Below are 26,688 nucleotides of genomic sequence, written 5' to 3' on the forward strand. Positions count from 1 at the left end.
TGATAACCTTTATGTTACATTACTTTAACTGATTTAATGTATAATTTTAATTTGGCTTGTCCTTATACATATGTATTTATAGATGTGAAGTATGTGGCTTGTCCTTAAAAGCTGCATATCTTTTTGTGTCTTGAACTTGACAGTTGTATGCCTTTAATGTAGCTTGTTATTAAAAGCTATATATCTTTATTTCATTCGATCCCTACGCCGATAGTTTAAAGCTAGTTACTAATTTTTCAATTTCTTAATCAGAGTTCTCGAAAATCATCAATACAATTACAATGAAGTAGAAAATATAGCTGATTAAAAGACATCAATAAGTTGATCGTTTACCTGGTTTTTAATACAGTAACGGAATGGTAAATAAACCTTACAACAAAGATCAATATAGACATGTAACTTTATCATCTTTTGTTTCATCAAGTGGGAGCCACATTGGACAATAAACACACTGGAACCGGGGATATGTAACTCTATCATCTTTTGTTTCATCAAGTGGAAGACACATTGGAATGTTTGACAATAAACACACTGGAACCGGGGAATTGTTTTCATTTCCAATTATGTACACCTTTCAAAGGATATATACCCAATCAGGAATCAGGAATAATAATATGTATTGAAAGGATAACAGTTCAGTGAAAGTTGACAAATGCGCCAATCCATGATTAGGTTCAAATGCAGCGTGCAGTACAATTAAACACAATTGATTTTTTGAGACATGGTGAAGATTGTGTTGAATATTTTACAAGTTACGGAAGTGTAAGAGAATGAAGGATGTATTCTGTTAAGTTTGTCATCGGAATTCTCTTTCTTTTCTCATTGACAGGTAAGATTGTTTTGACAGCATACTTTTATGAATATATTTTAATCTAGTATAAAGTAATAAAGTAATAATAAAGTAATAAGCATCGTTACCGTATGTTTTGAATTAAAACTAGTGTGTAATTCATTGATACAGTCCTTGTGTGTTAACTTTCTTGCTGAATAGAAAAAATGTCTTATCAAAGATTTTACGGCATGCAATAGATCTACCAAAGATAAAGATTCTTTTAAAATATTTAGTCCTTGTTGAGTAATGTTGGAGAGTTTGATACGAATCAATTGCTATATATCAATGTGAAGAGTAAATTACTTGATTGACATAAAACAATACATTTACAGAGCAGTCATCAGAGAAAATGATAGTTATGAGTGACTTCATATAGAATATGCAATAGCTATGCATGACTTTAAAATTAGTACGCAATATTCAAAATTCAATGTTATGGTTATTTAGGTAAAAGAAGTGGATTTCGAATGACTCTCATTCAATTGACAGTTTGTCTTTTTCATTCCCTACACTACGCTTTCACACATTCTTATGAATCAAAATGTTTCTATTTAAATGTTCGTTTGAAACATCCAATTTCAACATACTTGCTGCCAGTTATGCTTTCTTCTGCCATGTAATGAAGAATTTAATTATGCTAGATTTACTAACTAGATAGCTATTTGGCCCCATATATGTATGTTTCGACAATACAGTTTATCTACTAACTAGATAGCTATTTGGCACCATATATGTACGTTTCGACAACACAGTTTATCTACTAACTAGATAGCTATTTGGCACCATACATGTACGTTTCTACAATACATTTTATCGACATATCGTAGGTAGTCCTTTTAGTTGCAGAATGCTCCTGTACCATTATGAGCCTGATTCAATGGCAAAACTCAGTAAATATCCGTCTCAATTACATTTAATTGAGATATTCAATAACAGTAACCTTTAAATTGATGATTTACTTTCGTTAGATAATCAATAATTCTCTAGATAAACTTACGAAAAAAAACCTCACTTAAAAAAAGGAACGATTTTTTCAGTCCTTATTATTAATTTTCCTCCCCCCCCCCTGTTGTGGAATTTACTTTTTTGGACATTATTTTTTTGTTTATCTTACAGTGTTTTTATATTCCAACTTTTTCACTTTTATCAGTTATTTACTGATATTTTGGATTCAATTAATGGAATTATATCTTACTGATCCTTACTGGTATATAAGTCAATCATTTCGTCACCACATATTGAAAAACTTTGCTATATTTTTAAGAATAAACAGATTTAGTTTTGATGTTTGGTTGCACCAATTGAAAACTTAGAGTTATTACGCATAAAAAATTACATCCTACATTTAACAGTGATGTTGTTTATCGTACGTATGTGTTAAAATATCTCAATTGACACGTTGTTTGCATGCATGCTCACACTTTACTGACTTCGTAGAAGTGAGCGTCATACGCAGAAACAGCATCAACAGAGTTATAAGAGGAGGAACGATTAAGAATGAAACTCAAAAAATTTAGGGACACCATTACAATTGGTTGATCTATACAATGTGTCTGTGTCTTAACCAACTTACGACATTATACAACGTGATGTGTCATAATTTCGGTTGGATATTTTGGTATATCTTATGTTAACTTTTGGAGACGACGTGGGTTGGTATATACATATCCCGCTTTCGGGCATTTAGTTGTCACTTTCTTTTACGTGTGCTTCCGATGGACATTTTGTGCTGAGTTGTTGTCTGGTATTTTCGTATGTGGCTTGAATTCTATATTTTCGGTACATTTCAGATATGACTTATTTTGAAGTGTAAATAGAGTTACTTGTAATTAATCTATAGAGTTTTTGTTTGATGTCGATTTTTTTGCATGTGTTAACCGTATGATCTAAAATGATCTTGCTTTATGTTATAGTTATTTTATTACTATTACCTATATGTATGTAAAAAATAAGACGAAAAATAGCTACTTCATTCAGATGAATTTACGTTATGCGCAGGATTAAGAAAAATATTCTAAGTTTTGATTTAGAAGAAAAACCAACAATGTCTAAAATTTAGTCAATTACAAACATGAATTACTTTAAATATTCTCTTCGTGGTTAGAAAATACATAAAATAATACCATTTAATACAAACTAAATCCAAAATTTTGTATCTATAAATAAAAAAAACCTATTCTGTTTTTAGACATTAACTTGTGCTAAAATAAACATCACCTAAAATACATTTTTTATGATGTTAATTCATTATCGTGACGGACGTACAGTTAACATGTTTTGTGTGGCGTCGTGGTGTGCTGTCGTGAGGGATTTGTCCGTTTTTATTCTGTGGTTAACATGTTGTACTGTATTATTATATTATCTATGTATGTATTTCTAAGTGCTAAGTGTTCTTGCGTTTTACTGTATTCCTTTCACGTAGAGTTTTTTTGCAGTATATCTAACATCGCCATATATAATACTTACAGTACTTTGTTCATTTATGTATCATTGTAGTTTTGCTAAGTGTTTTCTGTTCTATTCTAACATCGAATTCGAACTTTTAATTTTTGTTGTTGTTCCTATTTTTTTAAGTGATGCAGTCAAGCTATGAAAGATAGAACTTCCAAGATTTCTGTTATAGATTTTAAGGGTTTTCTTGTCGTAAATTACACCAAGTGATATCAGGATTGAACAAATGAAAGACCGTAGATGGGAGCACGAAATTGTGATACATGTACTTGTAACACGAAAACGAATATCAATACATAAAGGTCACTGTTTCTTTTCCGAATATGTTAAAGCTGTCTTCTTTTTTGATAAATGTCTCTGTATTGAAGCGATAAATTAACAAAATTTCAAATTACTTGTTTTTGATATCAAAATGAGGACAATGATGATTTTTTTTACACCTATCATAGATTGAACTTTAGAAAATAAATTCCCAAATCGGCAACAAAAAACAAATATAATTTTGAAGTAAATTATAGTTTGCATTTTTATGTAAGGAAATAATGACCTCACACAGGTAATTATTTTATGCCTTGGAGTATATTTCATTGAAACGTGGTAACGTCCTGGTTGATCCCTTGAAAGAATGACCTCATCATATTCGATCTTTATACAAGAGATATATTTACTTCAGTGATATGGCCCTAAAATTATGTTGTTATTTAATAAATTACATAACTTATAAGTATAACTACGTAGTATCTGAGTGTTCCACGTAGTGACTATAGCTAGATGTACAAAATCAAAATAATCAGAAGAATATTCCCTTAAGAGACATCACACCACACATTCCTCAAATGAAATGTGACTGGGCGCCTACTAATTTTTTTTTATATTATCACTGGTTATGAACTTAGGGTTACTTAAATATAGTTAATACATTAAAACGAGAGGGTATAATCAATAAATTCTGTTCCATTAATTTTTATTGATAAAGTTACTTGTTATCATGTTTAAAGGAATAACGTGTAAAGAATAAAGAATTTCATATAAAAACTATTATACAAGAAAAAGTGTTGAAAATTGCTCACCAAAAACCTTTTAATTACTTAGGAAAGATTTTGAAGAAATACTTTAAATATGAATACCCAATAATGATAATTTCGTTTCAAAAGAAAATTGCTGTAAAATAGTTTAGAATTGATAAAAAGTAGCGGTAAAACTCAAGTGAAAGTAAAATGTTATGCTTTATGAATTTAATAGTCTTGTTAGTCAAACTCTTGCCTCGGGAAACCTTTGCCTGACATCATTTCTTTTTAGTCAACACTTGAAGATATCATAGACCATTTAGGATATGACGAATGAGAAAGTATAATGGGTTCTTATCATTGGATACAGACATTAAATCTAACAATGGAAGCATATAATGTATAAATACAATCTGAACAGACCAATTCGTTCTTACAATCAATGCATACAAAATGCTAAATCAAATAAATCTGGTTAGTGAAGAGCAGAAAATTATAACCCAAGGACCCAACTGTCCTTGTAATCAAACAACTATTTATTAGCAGAAGGTTCCCAGATGAAAGTTTAATTAAAACAAATTGTTTTATACTAACTTTAAATATCCTATCAAATATAATACATAACAAAGGTACAACAACAATCTCATAATAGTTATGGCAAATTAGATATACAAATGAAATTTATATATTCCGAGTGAATTTCATAGTGAACCATAGCACCAAACAACCATTAGTAAAAATTTGCAGTGCTTTACCACATCATGGCACATGTCTCGGTATTTTGTACATCCTACATTTATGTACTAGTATTTTCTTTTTATGTTTTTTTTTCTGGTTTCGGTTGGATAATGTGTTATGTCTTATCGTTTAAAGTCAAATAATTATAAAATAGCCTTTCTATCGTTTACATAAATTGTTTTTGGACTGTCAATGCGAAAATACATGTATATATGAAGTTCGAGATTTCAGGTGCGTCGCTGTTTGTCATATTCTTTGGTGGCTGTCGTTGATGGAAGATGTTCGTTATTGTTCTGCGGTTAGCATGGTGTGTCGACTATTATATCATTTGTGTGTGCGTTTCTCTGTGACTAGTGTTATTGTGTGTGTTTGTGCTGTATTTCTGTCACGAAGGTTTGTCATTTTAGCGAAAGTTCATTGTCATATGAGCAGGAGGATTGGCTAGCCATTGATGATTGGAGTTTCAAACGACCTATACAGCTCTTGCACTGTCGGTTCGTGCACGGAGCTGATTGTAGAGCGAGGTTGTTTTTCTGTTGCATTTTGGTTTACGTTAATTGCCTTTTTTTGACATTTTTTCTTTGCATATACCCCCCACTCAACGGCTGTTTTCAGGATCAGGGTGATCAGCTGGGCACCCCAATAGACACAATGATGTGTTGTTATTAGATGCATCCATGACCTCGTAGTAGATGACTGTAATTTTGTTTAAAACTTCTATACAGCTAGTCCTCGGACGTCTGGACAGCACATGACAATCACATATCTACAATGGGTTTAAGAGTGTCACTAACGAGGGTTTACTGTAAAGGAGCCTCAGAAAATAGTTTGTCGTTGAACCATTTGAGCAGCATAACATGTTGTAGCTAACGATTAACCAAGAGCTGATCCAGCAAGTCCTAAGCTGTGAGAACTTGGACTTGGACGTGACTAAAAATGATGATCTAGGCATTAAATCATGTTCAACCTACCATTTTCTTTTTTTTTTTTTTTTTTTTTTTTTTTTTTTTTTTTTTTTTTTAACGTGGATAATATACTTTATTGCTCTCTATTGCTGTTAACAATTTACTTAGTGTACAGCATTGCACTAAGTATCCCTGATATATTAGTTATTAGGTATCCAGGGAGAATATCTAATAAAAGTAAATTGATGTTACATTACAATGTTACAATATTTTAAATGATTTCATGTTTACCGGAGAATATTTCACTTCCGTCCGATAGTGTTTTTTAATATTAGATAAATGTGCATCGTTTTGCCATCATCATCTTTGTGATTTGGATAAATTTAATTCACAATACTTAGACAGTTTGTCTAATTTAAAAGGTAAGTTGATCATAATTTTCGTGATGTTTTGAATCATAATAAAAGTGTAACTGTTAACTTATTTGAAACCTGTTGTATTTTAGACTGATGTATCTAAACTACTCGGGTAAACATGATTATACACGACATCAGAGTGCACTACACATAGTTGTCAAAGATAAACACATAAGGTATAAAGTAAAAAAAGAAGACAAAAAAGTGTGTATTATACAATATTGAATGATACATTATTATCTTTTTTTTTTAACACGTGGTATTAAAGTACATTAATGTCACCTGACATGCTCAAGTCATGTGACTTAATACTTGGGTCATGTGATCTCAGGGATATTTGTACAAATCCTTGTTATTATTTATGATCATTTATGTAGTTTAGGGTTTTTAAAATCAATTTACTGGTTTTTCTTTTAATTATATTATTGATTTCAACTATAGATTTTATTTCTGCCTTGAATATTTTAAAGATATCTACTTTTGTTCTTCTTGAGTCCGAGATGTAATATGATTTGTAGATAGAAAAAAATATTACAGTCAAAAGAAAGTTAATTTCATAGTAAGCTTCATCATTTATTTTATATCCTACTACAAGATTTTCTATATTAAGAATACTTTCATTGAAACCTATAAATTTAAGAAGGTTGGATATTTTTGATAAAAAATTGCTGTTGTAACTGCAAGAAAAATTTCTTTATAAACTCAAACTAAGTCAGGAATTTGGCAGCTGCTTTCAAATAGTTGTTCGTTTTTATGTATGTTGGCGGTTTTTTTTTGTTGCACCTCATTGTTTCTGTTATTCCTTCGTTTTCCTCTTATAGTTGATGTGTTTCCCTCGGTTGTAGTTTGTAACCTTTTCTCTGAAACGATTTATTACTTTTAAACACTTGATTTCTATTGTTGCCTTTATTTTTCAATAAGCAATCAATCCAATGTGCATTTCTAATAACCATTGCCGCGGTGCTTAAGGATCATGCAATATCTTAAGTATCGTAAAGTCTTGTATTTATTAGAATACAGAACAACGTCACGACAGGATAGCAAATGCCTTTTTGGACTGATTATTTTAGCTTTCACGAATATGGAATGTATTGACTCCATATATATCGTGATATGTCACTAGCAAACTGTGTAGCTTATAATAATTCTTCATATTATATTCAACTATATATGTGTATGTATCAACTTTTTAATATTTTTTGGCGGTCGATTTTGTTTGGAATTATTTTATATAACCGTTATTTTTGCTTTCACCAATATGGAATTTATTGACTCCACATATATCGTAATCTGTCACTAGCAAACTGTGTCACCGATGTTAATTCTTCATACTATGCAACTAGTATTATGGTTGTGTATTGATCTAGTTATTGTATGTTGAAGGCATGTAAAATGTAAACATGTCACTGTTTATAGCATTAATAGTGAATATTGAAACTAAAGAAGTTGTGTAACACATAAATTTTAGTCTACAGTTACCATACAATACAATACAATGAAAACACTATGCCATACAACACTTCACTATACAACTCTTCACTTCAGTCATTCCATCATAAGCTCTATACCAATCCAAACTAGTCATGGCGAATAAAATACAACACACAAGAAACAACGGACTACATTATATTACCATACACAACACTTCACTTCAACCCCCCTTTATGCCCTCCAGTTCAATTCAAACCAATCATGGCAAATACAATACAATACACATAATACAATACAATACAATTCAATACAAACCAATAAAAACAATAAATAAAAAAAAAAAAAACACAACACAACACAATTATATACGATTCAAAACAATACAATACAACGCAAAACAATACAATACTGTACAATATAAAACAATGCAAAACAATACAATACAATACAATGCAATACAATACAATACAATACAATACAATACAATACAATACAATACAATACAATACAACACAATACCAAAAGTACACTAAGCTACACTACATACACTTCACTTAAATAAACTACAGTTAAATTCACTTCAGTCTAATACAGTTAATCATTTCAAATACAATACAATATAAAACGATTTCATCCAATCCAATCAATTCCAATACAACACAATGCAACTACATTCCAATACAATACAATAAAATATAAAACAAACCAATCCAATACAATACAATACAATTCAAAACAACACAACACAATACAACACAATACAATACAATATAAAACGATTTCATCCAATCCAATCAATTCCGATACAACACAATGCAACTACATTCCAATACAATACAATAAAATATAAAACAAACCAATCCAATACAATACAATACAATTCAAAACAACACAATACAACACAATACAATACAATATAAAAAGATTTCATCCAATCCAATCAAGTCGGATACAACACAATGCAACTACATTCCAATACAATACAATAAAATATAAAACAAACCAATCCAATACAATACAATACAATATAATATTATATAATACAATACAATAGAATTTAATACAATACATTATTTTTCTATATAATACAGTATAATACAATGCTATACAATGCAATACATTTCAATACCAAAAACACACAAAACTACATTTCTGAACACTTCACTCCAGTCCACATCACTTAAATGCACTATAGACTAATACAGCCAGTCATTTCAATTACAATACAATACATTTTCCACTTATTTCCATCCCATGGGTATGATAATTGGTCATTATTACAGTTCTGAAGAATATATATAAAAAACGGCTTTTCTAGCATTTGAATGAGTTTTCACATTCTTATAGTCCGTATCGTTGCCTATAATTGATAACATCCATTTGATTCAATTTTTAGTGGATACTTGTCTCATAAAAAATAGTATCACATCTACCTATTATTATAGAGCTTATCTAATACAGGATTCTTTTCTCTAAACTTTTTTGTAATTCAAAAGGTGTCTTAGGTGTCAGACAGGTTCATGTTAAAGTTGGTGTCACTTTTCATATGTTGTAATATATTTTCTTTAAGTATATACGATTATGGCCCGAAGACAGTGGAAATATCCAGTTTTGTCAACCGTAAAAGGTTATTTCTCTGAGGACGCAGTCTGAACTGTGATATATTTTCTTTAAATATACAATTATGGCCCGAAGACAGTGGAAATATGCAGTTTTGTCAACCGTAAAAGGTTATTTCTCTGAGGACGCAGTGTGAACTGTGATATATTTTCTTTAAATATACAATTATGGCCCGAAGACAGTATAAATATCCAGTTTTGTCAAACGTAAAGGGTTATTACTCTGAGGACACAGTGTGAACTGTGATATATTTTATTTAAGTATATATGATTATGGCCCGAAGACAGTGTAAATATCCAGTTTTGTCAACCGTAAAGGGTTATTTCTCTGAGGACGCAGTGTGAACTATAATATATTTTCTTTAAGTATGTACGATTAGGGCCCGAAGACAGTGTAAATATCCAGTTTTGTCAACCGTTAAGGGTTATTTCTCTGAGGACGCAGTGTGAACTGTGATATATTTTTAGGGTTGGTAATGTTGAATATGCACCGCTTCAAGGGGACCAGATTTGTTAAGTTATACCGAACTAATAGAATACTTATCTTTTGAACATTGAAAATACATTTTAAAGAATGTATTTTCGAACTTTATATGGATTTCGAATTAATTTTTCTATATCACGTCTAACGAGATTGCTGCAATTTAGTAAATAAAATATACGTCAGTGACGTCTTTTTGATTGGAGATAACTAGTCTCTCAAGTGGTTATCAAACAAAGAATAAAAAGACAATTCATCACTCGTTCAATTTTTTAAAAATTATTGCATTTAAATAAAAATTAACCCAATTAGTTAATATTTTACCTGTTTTAGTCTTCTCAAAATCGTATTTATTCTCTTTATTATTTTTGTGGTTATTTTAAGTCATTGTTTAATAAAGGTGTCAAGCAATTGGTGTTTTCATTTTGATCCTGTATTAATTCCTCGTACAATCTTATTTGGTCTCAATTAGTTGTATTTGCCCTTGACTTTGCCTCGAGCTTGTATAACATACCGTGATCCAATACAACTAGACAAATTGCAGGACTAATTTGAAAATGCGCATTTCAAAATACTAATTTTTAGGTAAGATAACATTTGATCATAAAACATAGCAAAGTATTGTCTTACCAATTTCGAACATATTTACACCTTCGAGTAACATAACAAAAAGTAAAATTACAAAAATTATTGAACTCCGAGGAAAATTCAAAACGGAAAGTTCCTAGTAATCAAATGGCAAAATCAAAAGCTAATACACATCAAACTAATGGATAAAACCTGTCACATTCCTGACTTGGTACAGATATTTTCTTATATAGAAAATTGTAGATTGAAACTAGCCACACCTTTTATGACGGAACTTCATCAATACATTTTATAAATTTAGAATCTTTAATAAACTTTAATATTTCCCCCCTAAAACTATAGTATTTGTAGTATTGTCTGAATTAAATTATTCACCTCCCCCATCCCATTAAAAACATAAGAATTAAAAAAGAAAAGCTACCAGAGTAGAAAACGATTTAACAGTTATTTATCTATCTGTCTTTCTAGTTGAATTATGTTATAACGATCAATCAATTATAATAAATTTCATTCTGTTATAAAAATTAATCATTTATAATAATTGTAATATTGTTATTCAATCATAACTCTCTTCAATAATCAATCTGTTGTAACAACTATAAACCTGCTATGACTTACTGTTATTCCTATATCATCTGTAATTACAGATTTTCTTGATAGTTAAGCATTCTCTAGGCATATTACTGATTACAAAAAGTTACGCAACTACGATGTTTTTTTAATTTAAATAAAAAGTCAAAGATTTTCTTTGTCAGTTGACATATATGGCTACATATAATTGGACGGTTCGATTTTGATAACGCGGTATTTATATGATCACTTCGGGTTTTAAGAGTATGCAGATTTCTGAGTTCAAGACATCATTATTCGGATAATGTGTATTTTCATTAGTTATCAAAGGTTCCAGGATTATAATTTAATACGCCAGACGTGTTATTTGATAAATGTTTAAACACTATTGGAAATACCTACTGCCATCATGTAATTTGATCCTAAATACGGAAAAAAGAGGCCAAACAAATACTTATGTTTTGTGTACTATTGTTTGTCTGTTTGTCTTTTTCATTTTTAGCCATGGCGTTGTCAGTTTATTTTTGATTCATGAGTTTGACTGTCCCTCTGGTATTTTTCGTCCCTCTTTTTTTTAAAACTTAATTTGATGTTCTTATTGGCATTACAATATACATGTTAATCTGCTGTTCTAACTCGTCAATATTTTCCAGGCATAGAGATTAATTTTCTATTACTCGTCGTTGTTTTTTATCCGTTTGATATTTCCATGGCCACATACATAAAAAATATTTTACTAGACGTAGCGCGATACTGAGTGAAGATGAAAACTAATTATAACGGCTGTACTGAACTTAAAAACAAAAATCGTAGCAAAATTACGAACATCAGACATCTTACTATAAACAATAAGCTGTTATTTGCGAGTCGTAATTCCTTCGTATAATATATAGTGCAGTATTTGTGAGTCATAATTCCACCGTATAATACATAGTGTCGTATTAACGAGTTGGAATTCCATCGTTTATATATAAAGTTTGGCATTTGCAAGTCGTAATTTCACCGTATAATATAAAGTGTCGTATTTGCGATTCGTAATTCAATCGTATAATACATAGGGCTGTATTTGTGATTTATAATTCCATCGTATAATACAAAGTGTCGTATTTACGAGTCGTAATTCCATCGTATAATACAAAGTATCGTATTTGCAAATCGTAATTGTATCGTATAATACATGGTATCGTCGATGCGAGTCGTAATTTTATCGTATAATACATAGTGTCGTATTTGAGAGACGTAATTCTATCGTATATTACATAGTATCGTTTTTGCGAGTCGTAATTCCATCGTACAATACATGGTATCGTAGTTGCGAGTCATAATTTCATCGTATAATACAAAGTGTCGTATTTGCGAGTCGTAATTCCATCGAATGATATAAATAGTTATCAAAGGTACCAGGATTATAATTTAATACGCCAGACGCGTGTTTCGTCTACATAAGACTCATCAGTGACACTCAGATCAAAATAGTTATAAAGCCAAACAAATACAAAGTTGAAGAGCATTGAGGACCCAAAATTCCAAAAAGTTGTGCCAAATACGGCTAAGGTAATCTATTACTGGGATAAGAAAATCCTTAGTTTTTCGAAAAAGTTTTGTAATCAGGAAATTTATAAAAATGACCATGTAATTGATATGCATGTCAACACCGAAGTGCTGACTACTGGGCTGGTGATACCCTCGGGGACGAAACGTGTCGCATTTGCAAGTCATTATTCTACCGTATAATATAAAAAATCGTATTTGTGAGTCAATCGTATAATATATAGTGTTTTATTTGCGAGACGTAATTCCATCGTATAATATAAAGTGTCGTTTTTGTGTGTCGTAATTCAATCGTATAATACATAGGGTTATATTTGTGAGTCACAATTCCATCGTATAATACATAGTGTCGTATTTACGAGTCGTAATTCCATCGTATAATACATAGTATCGTCGATGCGAGTCGTAATTCTATCGTATAATACATAGTATCGTATTTGCGAGTCGTAATTCCATCGTATAATATATAGTGTTGTATTTGCGAGTCAAAATTCCATCGTATAATCCATAGCTTCGTATTTGCTAGTGATAGTTCCATCGTATAATATACAGTGTCGTTTTTAGGGGTCATAATTCCATCGTATAATGTATAGCGTCGTATTTCCATCGTTTTATAATAAGTGTCTTCTTTGCAAGACGTTACTCTATCGTATAATATAAAGCGTCGTATTTGCCAGTGGTCATTCCATTGTATAATACATAGTGTCGAATTGACGAGTTGGAATTCTATCGTATGATATAAAGTGTAGCATTTGCAAGTCGTAATTTTACCATATAATATAAGGTGAAGTCAGAATATTACAGTTCTTGTCCATTCGTTTTATATGTGTTTTATCATTTGATTTTGCCATGTGATTATAGACTTTCAGATTAGATTGTCCTCTAAGTTCAGTATTTTTGTGATTTTACTTTTTTCCATCATATAATATATAGTGACGTATTCACTACAATTCTACAACGTTATCCACAAATTGTTTTGCAATACTAGATGAAGTTTTGTATCGTATAGTATTCAAAGCAGGTAAAACGAATATCTCATTTGAGTGCCATTCCTCTTCTAAGCATCTGCAAAGTATCCAATGTGATAACGCAGTTGATTAATTAACTAATATTGAAAACTTTAACCTTTTTTTTAATAATTATAGATTATCGTTGAGATTACCAATGATAATCTGTTTATCGCTATTTTACCTATGCTGAATTGTCAATTTCATGTCAATTCAATTAGCAACGCCACGTGCTTCCTTAGTTTCTAGCGATAATTTTCATATCACTCGACTCAGCTGAGTAAAAAAAATATCAGACAGTAAAATCAAAGGAAAATTTCGAAAAATAGCAATAATAAAAATTATAAAAAAATATATTTCACTTACATATTTGCTGTTAATTTTACCGTTTAAAAGAGGGACAAAAGATACCAAAGGGACAGTCAAACTCATAAATCTAAAACAAACTGACAACGCCATGGCTTAAAATGAAAAAGACAAACAGAAAAACAATAGTAAACATGACACAACATAGAAAACTAAAGAATAAACAACACGAACCCCACCAAAAACTAGGGGTGATCTCAGGTGCTCCGGAAGGGTAAGAAGATCCTGCTCCACATATGGCACCCGTCGTGTTGCTTATGTGATTACAAATCCGGTAAATAGTCTAATTGGGTAGGTCACATTCATGAAAGGGAAGGGGATTATAGTTACGTTTAAGATATTATTTCCTTGAAATCAAAAATGTTGTATTTGATTTTTGTACAGCAAAAAGCGTTAATTGTATTTCCATATTTACAAAACATGCAAAAATACTCGACAAACAATTCCTCGGATGGTTTCTACATTAATGTTGTGTGTTTTAATAGAATAATCAATTACAGAAACAAAAAAGGTCAAGTAGGCGTTTTCTGTATATTATTTGATTGATTTTTGTTATGATTTAAGGTAATAATGAATAGTATTTGAGGGATATAGATAACACTTGAATATTATTAGTTACATATTGTGCTAGTAACCTAATACGGTATATATGGGGTCAGTAAATTCCATATGGGGTGGAAGCTCGAAATTTCGCTCTCACCCCATATGGAATTTACTGACCCCATATATACCGCATAACGTCACTAGCACACTAAATAACGAATTTATCTTACGGACTATCTGTACGTGTGAAATTTTGACTAGTGACCTATCAAAATAAGCAAGTCTTCAATACTGTTAGCATTAAGAAACTACTTCTATTGATCCTACAAAAACAAATGCCAATAATAGCAACTTGTTAGGTTTAAACGGTTTTATGTATTTGTTTCCGTCTTATCATCAATTTCTTCGTCTGTTGAAACCTTTCAGATTTTTTGTTTTTTTTTTATTTTATAAAGGGACGTACCATCACTACTAACCGTGTATGAAATAAGCCCCGCCTCCCTTCTTACCTAATATGGAATATAAAGGGACGTAACACCACTACTAACCGTGTATGAAATAAGCCCCGCCTCCCTACTTTGGCACAGGTTTTATACAGTTTTCATCAATATATCTGAATGTGAAATTGAATGATCTGGCGTCTCTAATCTTCTTGTTTTTGAAAAGTGTCTGAAGAGGTCGGCAAAGAGAGGTGCTCATTTCGTTTCCATAGGAATGTCGACAATTGGTTGAAAAAAATTGACCTCTAAATTCAACAAGTGTTGTCATTAAGAAATATACTGATTACTTGTTGCTCTCTGTAGCTTGCTTTACCTGTTTGTTTTCAGTATTTAACCAAAAATGCCGTATGGTATCCTAGAGTAATAAATGCATTATGCGTATGCTACCATTTTTATGTTGAAAAGCATCGGGATTATTTCGTTGGACGTTTTTTTTTTTTAATATCCAACGTTTTGATTGAACTAATTTCAGAGAAAGGTTGAGATTTAAATTTATACACAAGTTCTTTAGAGTTTTTTATAATCCAAATAATTATGGTTAATACCACTACGCAGGTAAACATTTTCACAGTATTTCTGACGATTATCTTTCACTGCAGACATAACTGTCGATCTAATGGACCATTCTTTTGTCGAACAGAGAGAGGCAGATGAGCAGGTAATGTAACGTTGTTTGTACGGAATGTAGTGAAGTTTGGGTATCAAATACAAACAAGATAAGTTGATCTACTGTTCGATATAATGTTCATTGAAGCCATGAAGCACTTATGATTCTCAAACATCACATCATTTTCAAATAATATGGTTTTGTATGTGGGATTACATTAGTGCGCATTTATTTCTAATTCTTTTTCAAGACACTCGTAGTAGAACCATTTACAAAGACTATATTACTGGGAAATAATAGGCGTCAACCAAGAATGAACATTTGATTTTACTTTCTCTGTAACAGACAATAACAATCAAAACCAAGGAGTAAACAAAGACTCAAAAAACCAAAAGACATTTACATCAACAGTTACAAATGATAAATAAGAAACAACACAAACTCCACTAAAAACCGGGAGTGAAATCAGGTGCTCCGGAAGGGTAGGAATTTCCTGTGCCGTATACGGCAACCGTCGTGTTATTTCTTTGTTCAGTTCGGTAAAGATGGAAGGTTATTATGACTGAGGAAGAATACATCAGGAAGAATGTAAATCATGTTCTCTCTAAGGATTATCGTGTATTCCTGATCACAGTTCAAAACAAAGAATGTCTACAAATTAATCGTCCTGAAGCACATTTAACAGCTTGAAACGATTTGCAATTGCAACTGAATATAAGTTGAACTTTGAAACGAATAGAAAAAACAAAACAAGTTTAAAAAATTAATAACTTCATAATTACAATCAAAGGCAAGCACTATCAAAACAATGAAAAGAAAAGAAAGCAAACTATTTTTAGTATTAAATTTAACCTAATTAATGTATCCGCAGTTGGTTAGAAGGTTAGAATAGTCATTTACAATATTACAAGTTAAACGCGGAATTGAGATAACTTTTCAATTTCATAATAAATGAATATTATTTGAATACGAACACGTTAAACTTTCGATATTATGCTATCATAGTAATAAATAACAGCGTAGTGTCATGTGTCCTTTCTGTCTTGATACACTGTTCTATAAGGAATAAATGTATACAGAATACCAACTTTTTTTTATTCATATTGATTTTTTTAACAGTTTTTGAAATCTTATATCTTTCATTTTCCATTCTTTGTAGAAATTCCATATATATAGTAACCTAGAACATAAGCCGATCGTGTATTGTTCATTACTTTTCTGTATAAAGGTACAGCGGTCGATATATAAATAAACCTAATAAATTTTACCTGCTAGGATTGAAGTTTCAACACATAATAGACATAAAAAGGAATATATTCCTGATTTTGATCAATTTGTTTTTAATCTCAATATGAATAAAATGTTAATCAAACAAATATCATTACTAAATCAATATAATTTGTTTTATATATTATAAGCTTTATGAAGAACAGAAAAGAATATATAAAGTTCGTGTTCAGGTAAAAATAAAACATGGTCGCAATATTGATACAAAGATACAAAAGATTCCCAATATGGATTCAGAAACAAGTAACTACTTAAATAGTCTCAAGCACAATTAGCATTACAAAATCATTGATTTCAGTCATATTGTCATTTCTAAACATTGATAAAACATTTGATACCACATACAATAAATAAAATTAAAAACTTATTATTCAAGAAAAGATAAAAGACCAACGTACGTAATAAAATGTAAAATGGATTCATAACTTACCGATAAAAGGTCATGTGGAGTATACCGATGTACTTTATTAAAGTTTGTGATGAAATGTAGAATACAACAAATCGGTATCGATGAAAAGAAATCTCATCTATACCGAAAAAAGTACCAACTGTATGTGATAAAATGTGAATTGCAAATTATCTGTACTGATAAAAAGACATGATGAGTATACCGACCTATTTTACTCATGTATGTGATTAATTGTAAAATGAAACCATTCAGTACTATTAACAAGAAATGTAGGACAAACCGAACTCCGTAATAACTGTATGGGATAAAATGTATAAAGCAACAATTCCGTACAGATGAAAAGACGCTGAAGAAAGTTGACATTCTTAATAAATGCATGAAATTAAAGTAAAATGTATCCATTCTATATGATTAAAAAAACATGTGGAGTAAACCGACCTACTTAAAAATGTATGTGATAAAATGTAAAAATGCAACCATTCTGTAATGATCAAACGATTGATGGAGTATACTAGATTAAAGTATGTCACAAAATGTGAAATGTAAACCAATATGTACTGAAAAACTCACATGGAGTAAACCGAACTACTAGATTAATGTATGTCACAAAATGTGAAATGTAAACCAATCTGTACTGATAAACTCACATGGAGTAAACCGAACTACTAGATTAATGTATGTCACAAAATGTGAAATATAAACCAAGTTTTACTGATAAACTCACATGGAATATACCTAACTACTACATTAATGTATGTCACAAAATGTTAAATGTAATACAATCTGTACTTTTGAACTTTTATTTGTCTTTTTCTTTTTTACCAGTATAGTTTAGATCTATTATATAAAATCCGAACCCAATTTTTTTTATATTATATCTAATATTATCAGATGTCGAGTTGACTATAAATACTAGTAAGTGGCGATTTGACCAGATGCCGATTTATATCAGATGTGGAATAAATCAGTTCCCTATTTGACTTTTTCTATAAGGACATATTTGACCAGGTTCCGATTTGAAACAGTTGTCGATTTAATGAGTTCCTTATTTGACGTTTTCTATAGGTACCGATTGACCAGGTTCCGATTTGACTTTTATCCATCTGTATTAATATTTAGGAAAAGATCAAGGTATGAAACAGTCCTTCAGAGTAATGTCTAGGATACAAAAAGGACACTCACATAGATAAGTTTACCTTTAGAGTCAAGGTAACATCTGATCATGGAGACAATCGACACACCGTGTTATGGTAATTCATTGAAAACAAAACTTTACGATAAAAGAGATGATTTAAACTTTACGATAAAAGAGATGATTTAAACTTTACGATAAAAGAGATGATTTAAGCTTTCCAATTGTGATCTTTCCATTTCTTAGTAGCAACATTCCAGCAGCACCTGCATACGGGGTATATATCTCACAATTGATAGGATATTCCCGTGCTTGCATTTCCTATCGCGATTTTCTTGATAGAGGGTTGCTGCTCAAAAGGAAGCTATCAGACCAAGAGTTCCAAATGGTGAAGTTGAAATCATCCCTTCGTAAACTTTACGGCCGCCATCATGAGTTGGTTGACCGTTATGGAATAACCGTTTAACAAATGATATCGGATATGTTTCTTACGTCGTAACTACAATCTCCTTCCCTTTCATGAATGTGACCTACCGAATTATACTATTTACCGGATTTGTTATATAATAAGCATCACGACGGGTGCAACATGTGGAGCAGGATCTGCTTACCCTTCTGGAGCACCTGAGATAACCCCTAGATTTTGGTGGGGTTCGTGTTGCTTATTCTTTAGTTTTCTATGTTGTGTCATGTGTTCTATTGTTTGTCTTTCTCGTCCCTCTTTATCATCCAAAATACCATGTCAATGTCAAAATTTGAGACAATCGACACACGGTGTTATGATAATTCTACCTCATACAAAACATCATGTCAATGTCAAAAGCTAAGACAATCGACATCCCATGTTATGATAATTCATCCTCATACAACATACCATGTCAATGTAAAAAGCTGAGACAATCGACACACCGTGTTATGATAATTCTACCTCATACAAAATATCATGTCAATGTCAAAAGCTAAGACAATCGACATCCCATGTTATGATAATTCATCCTCATACAACATACCATGTCAATGTCAAAAGCTGAGACAATCGACACACCGTGTTATGATAATTCTACCTCATACAAAATATCATGTCAATGTCAAAAGCTAAGACAATCGACACCCCATGTTATGATAATTTTACCTCATACAAAATATCATGTCAATGTCAAAAGCTAAGATAATCGACACACCGTGTTATGATAATTCTACCTCATACAAAATACGATGTCAATGTCAAAAGCTGCGACAATCGACACACCGTGTTATGATAATTTATCCTCATACAAAATACGATTCACCCTCATACGAAATACCATGTCAATGTCAAAAGCTGAGACAATCGACACCCCATGTTATGATAATTCATTCTCATAAAAAAAAATACCATGTCAATGTCAAAAGTTGAGACAATCGACACCCCATTTTATGATAATGCATACTCATACGAAATACCATGTAAATGTCAAAAGTTGAGACAATCGAAACCCCATTTTATGATAATTCATCCTCATACGAAATACCATGTCAATGTCAAAAGCTCAGACAATCGACAGACCGTGTTATGATAATTCATCCTCATACAAAATTCCCAGACAATGTCAAAAGCTGAGACAATCGACACCCCATGTTATGATGATTCATCCTCATACGAAATACCATGTCAATGTCAAAAGCTGTAGTTCTGATGCAAAACAGGAACCACTTTGCGTCGTATTATTCTGGTCCTGTCACACCACTTGTACTCATCATCTTTGTACTTGTTTGGCTTTATAACTATTTCGATCTGAGCGTCACAGACGAGTCTTATGTAGACGAAACGCGCTTCTAGCGTATTAAATTATAACCCTGGTACCTTTGATAACTTTTAACAAATCCTACGATATGCGTTGTTTGTTGTTTAGTTCTACTCTGTTATAATACTTTAGAGATACAATTGAAAATGGATAGTCAATGCTGTTCGTTATTTTAGTATTGACTTGTTTCAATATAATTGAACAGCTTTATTTGTTGTTCAAGTTTCGAATTGCCAAATTGCTAGACAGGTCCTGTTCTGTCCTTTATGCAAGCATTACAATAATTAAAAACCTCACTGACTTGGTCATGCTTATCATATTGATTTATGATTTAACACATGACTTGCCCAAGTATTTTCATTGTCTGAATACACACTGAATGATTTAATTTCACTGATTTCTTTCTTCAAAGGTATCGGAAATATTTATATACCGAGAATATGTATTGTAATTGTTCAATCAAAACTATTGTTTGAAAAACAAGAAACTTACTGTCTATTGTTACTCATCATTAGTATGTACCCTCTGATAATTTTGATATATTACAAGAAAGAAGCAATAATGCTTATTTCGTTCACTTTGATCCTTTCGATGACATCTGAATGAAAGAATAAGAAAAGAAGGTTTCATTGTTTGTCTTGATAACCTTATATTGCTGAATGAAAGAATAAGAAAGGAAGGTTTCAATGTTTGTCTTGATAACCTTATATTGCTGGATGACAAAATAAGAAAGGAAGGTTTCATTGTTTCTCTTGATAACCTTATATTGCTGGATGACAGAATAAGAAAGGAATGTTTCATTGTTTCTCTTGATAATCTTAGAAAGGAAGGTTTCATTGTTTCTCTTGATAACCTTATATTGCTGAATGAAAGAATAAGAAAGGAAGGTTTCATTGTTTTCCTTGATAACCTTATATTGCTGAATGAAAGAATAAGAAAGGAAGGTTTCATTGTTTCTCTTGATAACCTTATATTGCTGGATGAAAGAATAAGAAAGGAAGGTTTAATTGTTTCTCTTGATTACCTTATATGACAGAATAAGAAAGAAAGGTTTCATTGTTCTCTTGATAACCTTATATTGCTGGATTAAAGAATAAGAAAGGAAGGTTTCATTGTTTCTCTTGATAACCTTATATTGCTGGATGACAGAATAAGAAAGGAAGGTTTCATTGTTTCTCTTGATAACCTTATATTGCTGAATGAAAGAATAAGAAAGGAAGGTTTCATTGTTTTCCTTGATAACCTTATATTGCTGAATGAAAGAATAAGAAAGGAAGGTTTCATTGTTTCTCTTGATTACCTTATATGACAGAATAAGAAAGAAAGGTTTCATTGTTTCTCTTGATAACCTTAGAAAAGAAGGTTTCATTGTTTCTCTTGATAACCTCATATTCCTGGATGAAAGAACAAGAAAGGAAGGTTTCATTGTTTCTCTTGATAACCTTATATTGCTGGATTAAAGAATAAGAAAGGGAGGTTTCATTGTTTCTCTTGATAACCTTAAAAAGGAAGGTTTCATTGTTTCTCTTGATAACCTTATATTGCTGAATGAAAGAATAAGAAAGGAAGGTTTCATTGTTTCTCTTGATAACCTTATATTGCTGAATGAAAGAATAAGAAAGGAAGGTTTCATTGTTTCTCTTGATAACCTTATATTGCTGGATGACAGAATAAGAAAGGAAGGTTTCATTGTTTCTCTTGATAACCTTATATTGCTGGATTAAAGAATAAGAAAGGAAGGTTTCATTGTTTCTCTTGATAACCTTATATTGCTGAATGAAAGAATAAGAAAGGAAGGTTTCATTGTTTCTCTTGATAACCTTATATTGCTGGATTAAAGAATAAGAAAGGAAGGTTTCATTTTTTCTCTTGATAAATTGAACGATATAATGACGTAGTGAACGTTTCCGCAGTTCTGTTTGTTTTATTCTTTCGTCCTTGTGTTGAAAGAGATAATTTGTTACACACAACTCTATAGGGAATAAAAGAATCAGTGACAATGATTGGACTCAGTGATTGAAACGTTATTAAATTCTGTTGATAGAGTACTACAAGCGATGTTGATGTCCCTATGAAATGATTATATTTTAAAGATAAATTTGGAAAATCTTTGAAAGTGAAACATATTATTAATGTACAAGTTTCAGTATAAATTGATTTTTGTACAAATTGATTTTCTGTCGCGTTACCCTAAATATATCATACATAAGCGTGATAACGACGTGACTACATTTTCACAAAAGCTGTTTTGGGAATCATTAATTAAATCATAAGTATATAAATATATAAAGTAATTATATGTATAGGCATTGATGATAAATGTAGAAAGAGTTGTAGCAATTGTCATTTGCTGCCCAATTATCTTTCTTATTACGATCAAATTAATTGTACAACAAAACTTGGAGCTATATAATGTTATCTTATACAATGAATACCATGATAATTAATATGACAGAATATTGCATGGTATAAGTCGTTCATCAATGTTATCTTATACAATGAATACCATGATAATTAATATGACAGAATATTGCATGGTATAAGTTGTTCATCAATGTTATCTTATACAATGAATACCATGATAATTAGTATGACAGAATATTGCATGGTATAAGTCGTTCATCAATGTTATCTTATACAATGAATACCATGATAATTAATATGACAGAATATTGCATGGTATAAGTCGTTCATCAATGTTATCTTATACAATGAATACCATGATAATTAATATGACAGAATATTGCATGGTATAAGTTGTTCATCATTATAGTTCATAAAAATCTAGTAAAGCGCAGTTAAAGAGAATCTAGAATTCTAAATTAATTCTATAAGTTTGAAAATTAAAAACATCTGCCAAACTTATTGATATTTTATTGAACTCCTGTTCGATATATTTAATTTGTCAAAAATAGCGGGAAAATGCAAACTTTTACCCTAATTAATCATTGGAATTATCTGGGTCTCAAGCTATAGGAAAAGAAATCTAAAATCTTCTGAAGATTTGGTTAGGACCATCTAATAAGTTGTTGAAATCTTCTATGAACAGTAAATTGGTTGATAAAGGGCAAAATATTGTATCCTGTATCGTATGAAAAAAATCGAAGAAGTCCAAAAAAATGACTAAAGATTCTCAAACTCTACTATTTTATTTAGTTTGACTGCTACGAACCTGCATATCAAATATTCGCATTGACGTATAGTACTGAAAAAAATATATAAAGAAAAAAATAACGATATTTGAAAGGACTGAGCGATACTCGCAATCTCAAGCCTATGCATCTATATAATTTGACTTGAATTATTTGTCTTGGTTTCAAGAGGAAGAGAAATATACCAAAAGAGACATTCAAACTCGTCTGTCGAATGAACTGACAACGCAATGACACAGAAAAGAAAAAGACCATAAGACAAACAACGGTATACAAATTATAACATACAAAAATAAAGACTAATAAACAGAAACCTCAACGAAAACCGGGGGGATCTAAGGTGCTCTGGAACGAAAACCGGGGGGATCTAAGGTGCTCTGGAATGAAAACCGGGGGGATCTGAGGTGCTCTGGAACGAAAACCGGGGGGATCTAAGGTGCTCTGGAACGAAAACCGGGGGGATCTAAGGTGCTCTGGAACGAAAACCGGGGGGATCTGAGGTGGTCTGGAACGGTAATCAAATCCTAAGACTGACAAACAGAAACCTCAATGAAAACCGGGGTGATCTGAGGTGCTCTGGAACGGTAAGAAGATCCTGCTCCACAACGAAAACCGGGGTGATCTGAGGTGCTCTGGAACGGTAAGCAGATCCTGCTCCACAACAAAAACCGGGGGGATCTGAGGTGCTCTGGAACGGTAAGCAGATCCTGCTCCACAACGAAAACCGGGGGGATCTGAGGTGCTCTGGAACGGTAATCAGATCCTGCTCCATATGTTTATCATGTATAAGTACAAATCCGGTAATATGTATAATTCGATAGGTCATATATTATTTTCGATTTATGAGTTTGACTGTCCCTCTGGTATCTTTCGTCCCTCTTTTATATTAAGGTATATTTCATTTGGTTACTTATTCAGAGAGGACATATTAGATACACATGCATTACTTTTCATACGCCTTTAATACACATACAATCATCAAATGCAAACGTTCTACTGTCAGCACCCAATACAATGGCATGGTTTACCTTCAATGTCTCTTTCATACACATGTCTTACTTCAACACAAAATACATGCATATCTACTTTTAACTGTCTTAAAGCATTAGAATTTCGAAGCTCAAGGTAAATCGGGAATTTTAAATAATTTTTTAAAGGTAAATTGCGGCATGTCATCGGTAAATTTCTTTTTAAGAAATTATCCATGTTGATTGAGAAATATAATTTATTTGTAAGACTTTCTATTCAAATAAAACAAAATTGATGAATGTTTCTTATGGTTGCTTTTTTCTATAACATACATCATTCAAACTTTTAAATCTTTATCGTCTAAAGAGGAGATAACAATGAAAGATGAAATTCATTCAAGTATTTTTATATACCTAGTTAAACCTATACGGTGATCCCATTTTTATTTTCATTTCCTAAACGAATACTAAATTATTTATTTCATTTTAGAAATCAAACCCTCCAGATATCTTTTATTCCTTTTCTATGTATATTCTTTACAACATCTGACAATTCTTCGCGACATATGGATACAGAAAAAGGTGGCCAATACTTTTGATTACATTATAATAAGACTGAATTTAGGCAAAATATTTTATATTCCGTCATAGACTTACATCTACATTAAACTGCATGTCATGCATTTTGTTTTATAATACTATCTACATATGTATCATTTCTTATGCACTAGTATAGTGTACTTTCTACACATGTAAATAACATATCTCTAATTGTTTACTTGTGTAATAACTCTTCAATTATATTTTACTTTCTGCACACGTATTACTGTCTATAAACCTATTGATAATTTCTATAGATGTATTACTCTTTACAAACCTTTAGTATAATTTCTGCAGATGTATTACTCTTTACACACAAATAATATAATTTCTGCAGATGTTTTTACTGTCTTCAAGTATTTAACCGTTTTAACCTATTTTATATTGATTTTAAATGCATTCTCATCATTTGATCAACTAGCACACAGTGAGACAAAATTAACCCTGTCTATCCTCTTGTTATTGAAAATTCAAGGTTCACTGTCATTGTTGTATTCTACACTCGAGATTCTACATCAAAATTGATATTGAAAACCTTTTAGTGCTTTGATAACAAGTTGAAATACTGAAAGATTAATCTATGAGAGTTTATTGGAAACGTACAGTTTTATACTGGTACATTCAATGTTAATCTATGAGAGTTTATTGGAAACGTACAGTTTTATACTGGTACATTCAATGTTAATCTCAGAGTTTATTGGAAACGTACAGTTTTATACTGGTACATTCAATGTTAATCTATGAGAGTTGGAAACGTACAGTTTTATACTGGTACATTCAATGTTAATCTATGAGAGTTTATTGGAAACGTACAGTTTTATACTGGTACATTCAATGTTAATCTATGAGAGTTTATTGGAAACGTACAGTTTTATACTGGTACATTCAATGTTTATCTATCAGAGTTGGAAACGTACAGTTTTATACTGGTACATTCAATGTTAATCTATGAGAGTTGGAAACGTACAGTTTTATACTGGTACATTCAATGTTTATCTATGAGAGTTGGAAACGTACAGTTTTATACTGGTACATTCAATGTTAATCTATGAGAGTTTATTACAAACGTACAGTTTTATACTGGTACATCCAATGTTAATCTATGAGAGTTTATTAGAAACGTACAGTTTTATACTGTTACATTCAATGTTAATCTATGAGAGTTTATTGGAAACGTACAGTTTTATACTGGTACATTCAATGTTTGTTTTCGTCTGGAGATTTAAATTCCTGTCGTTGATGTACACTGAAACTTTCAGTTTTTAAGCTTATATTACTTTAATATATCTTGCATTTCACAGAATCATTACTATAAAATGAAGATTTAATTGTGCTGTAAGAGCAGACATTTAACTTCGAGATGAAAACCGGTTAAAGACTCTGTCAAGTATGATCAATAACAAGTCGAGAAACTTATTCACCATTTTAGCGAAAGTAATTGAGGTATATGAATCAGATGAATTTTGCATTTTCGTTCCTCGCATCTCAATGAGCCGCCTTCATTATTTTGTAACATCAAAATCTTATGAAAAATGATATTGTCCAATTACAGAAGTAAATGATTCGAAAAGATCTAGAGAAAACAAGACAATTTAGAAGTAATAAATTGCTAATGGTATACGAAAGCCATATCGGCGTCATAATCGAGCTTCCCTAAAAAGCAATTTGAAGTGGTATAGTAAGAGTAATTGGCAGATTGTAAAGAAATAAATAGATTATAAGAACGTGGATACAGATCGGATCA

At 31.2% G+C, this 26,688-nt stretch overlaps 1 protein-coding gene across 1 annotated transcript in view; it reads left to right on the forward strand.

Annotated features, from left to right (window-relative positions):
- Positions 1-345: 345 nt before the first annotated feature.
- Positions 346-26,688, forward strand: part of LOC143046422 (neuronal acetylcholine receptor subunit alpha-10-like) — a 75,779-nt gene continuing 49,436 nt past the window's right edge. The window contains exon 1 of the mRNA XM_076219586.1: positions 346-829. Within this exon, the coding sequence (XP_076075701.1) occupies positions 778-829 (52 nt within the window). The 5' untranslated portion in view covers positions 346-777. The remainder of the gene's footprint in view (positions 830-26,688) is intronic.

The sequence above is a fragment of the Mytilus galloprovincialis genome, chromosome 9 (genome assembly GCF_965363235.1).
Source record: "Mytilus galloprovincialis chromosome 9, xbMytGall1.hap1.1, whole genome shotgun sequence".
In the NCBI taxonomy this organism is placed as follows: domain Eukaryota; kingdom Metazoa; phylum Mollusca; class Bivalvia; order Mytilida; family Mytilidae; genus Mytilus; species Mytilus galloprovincialis.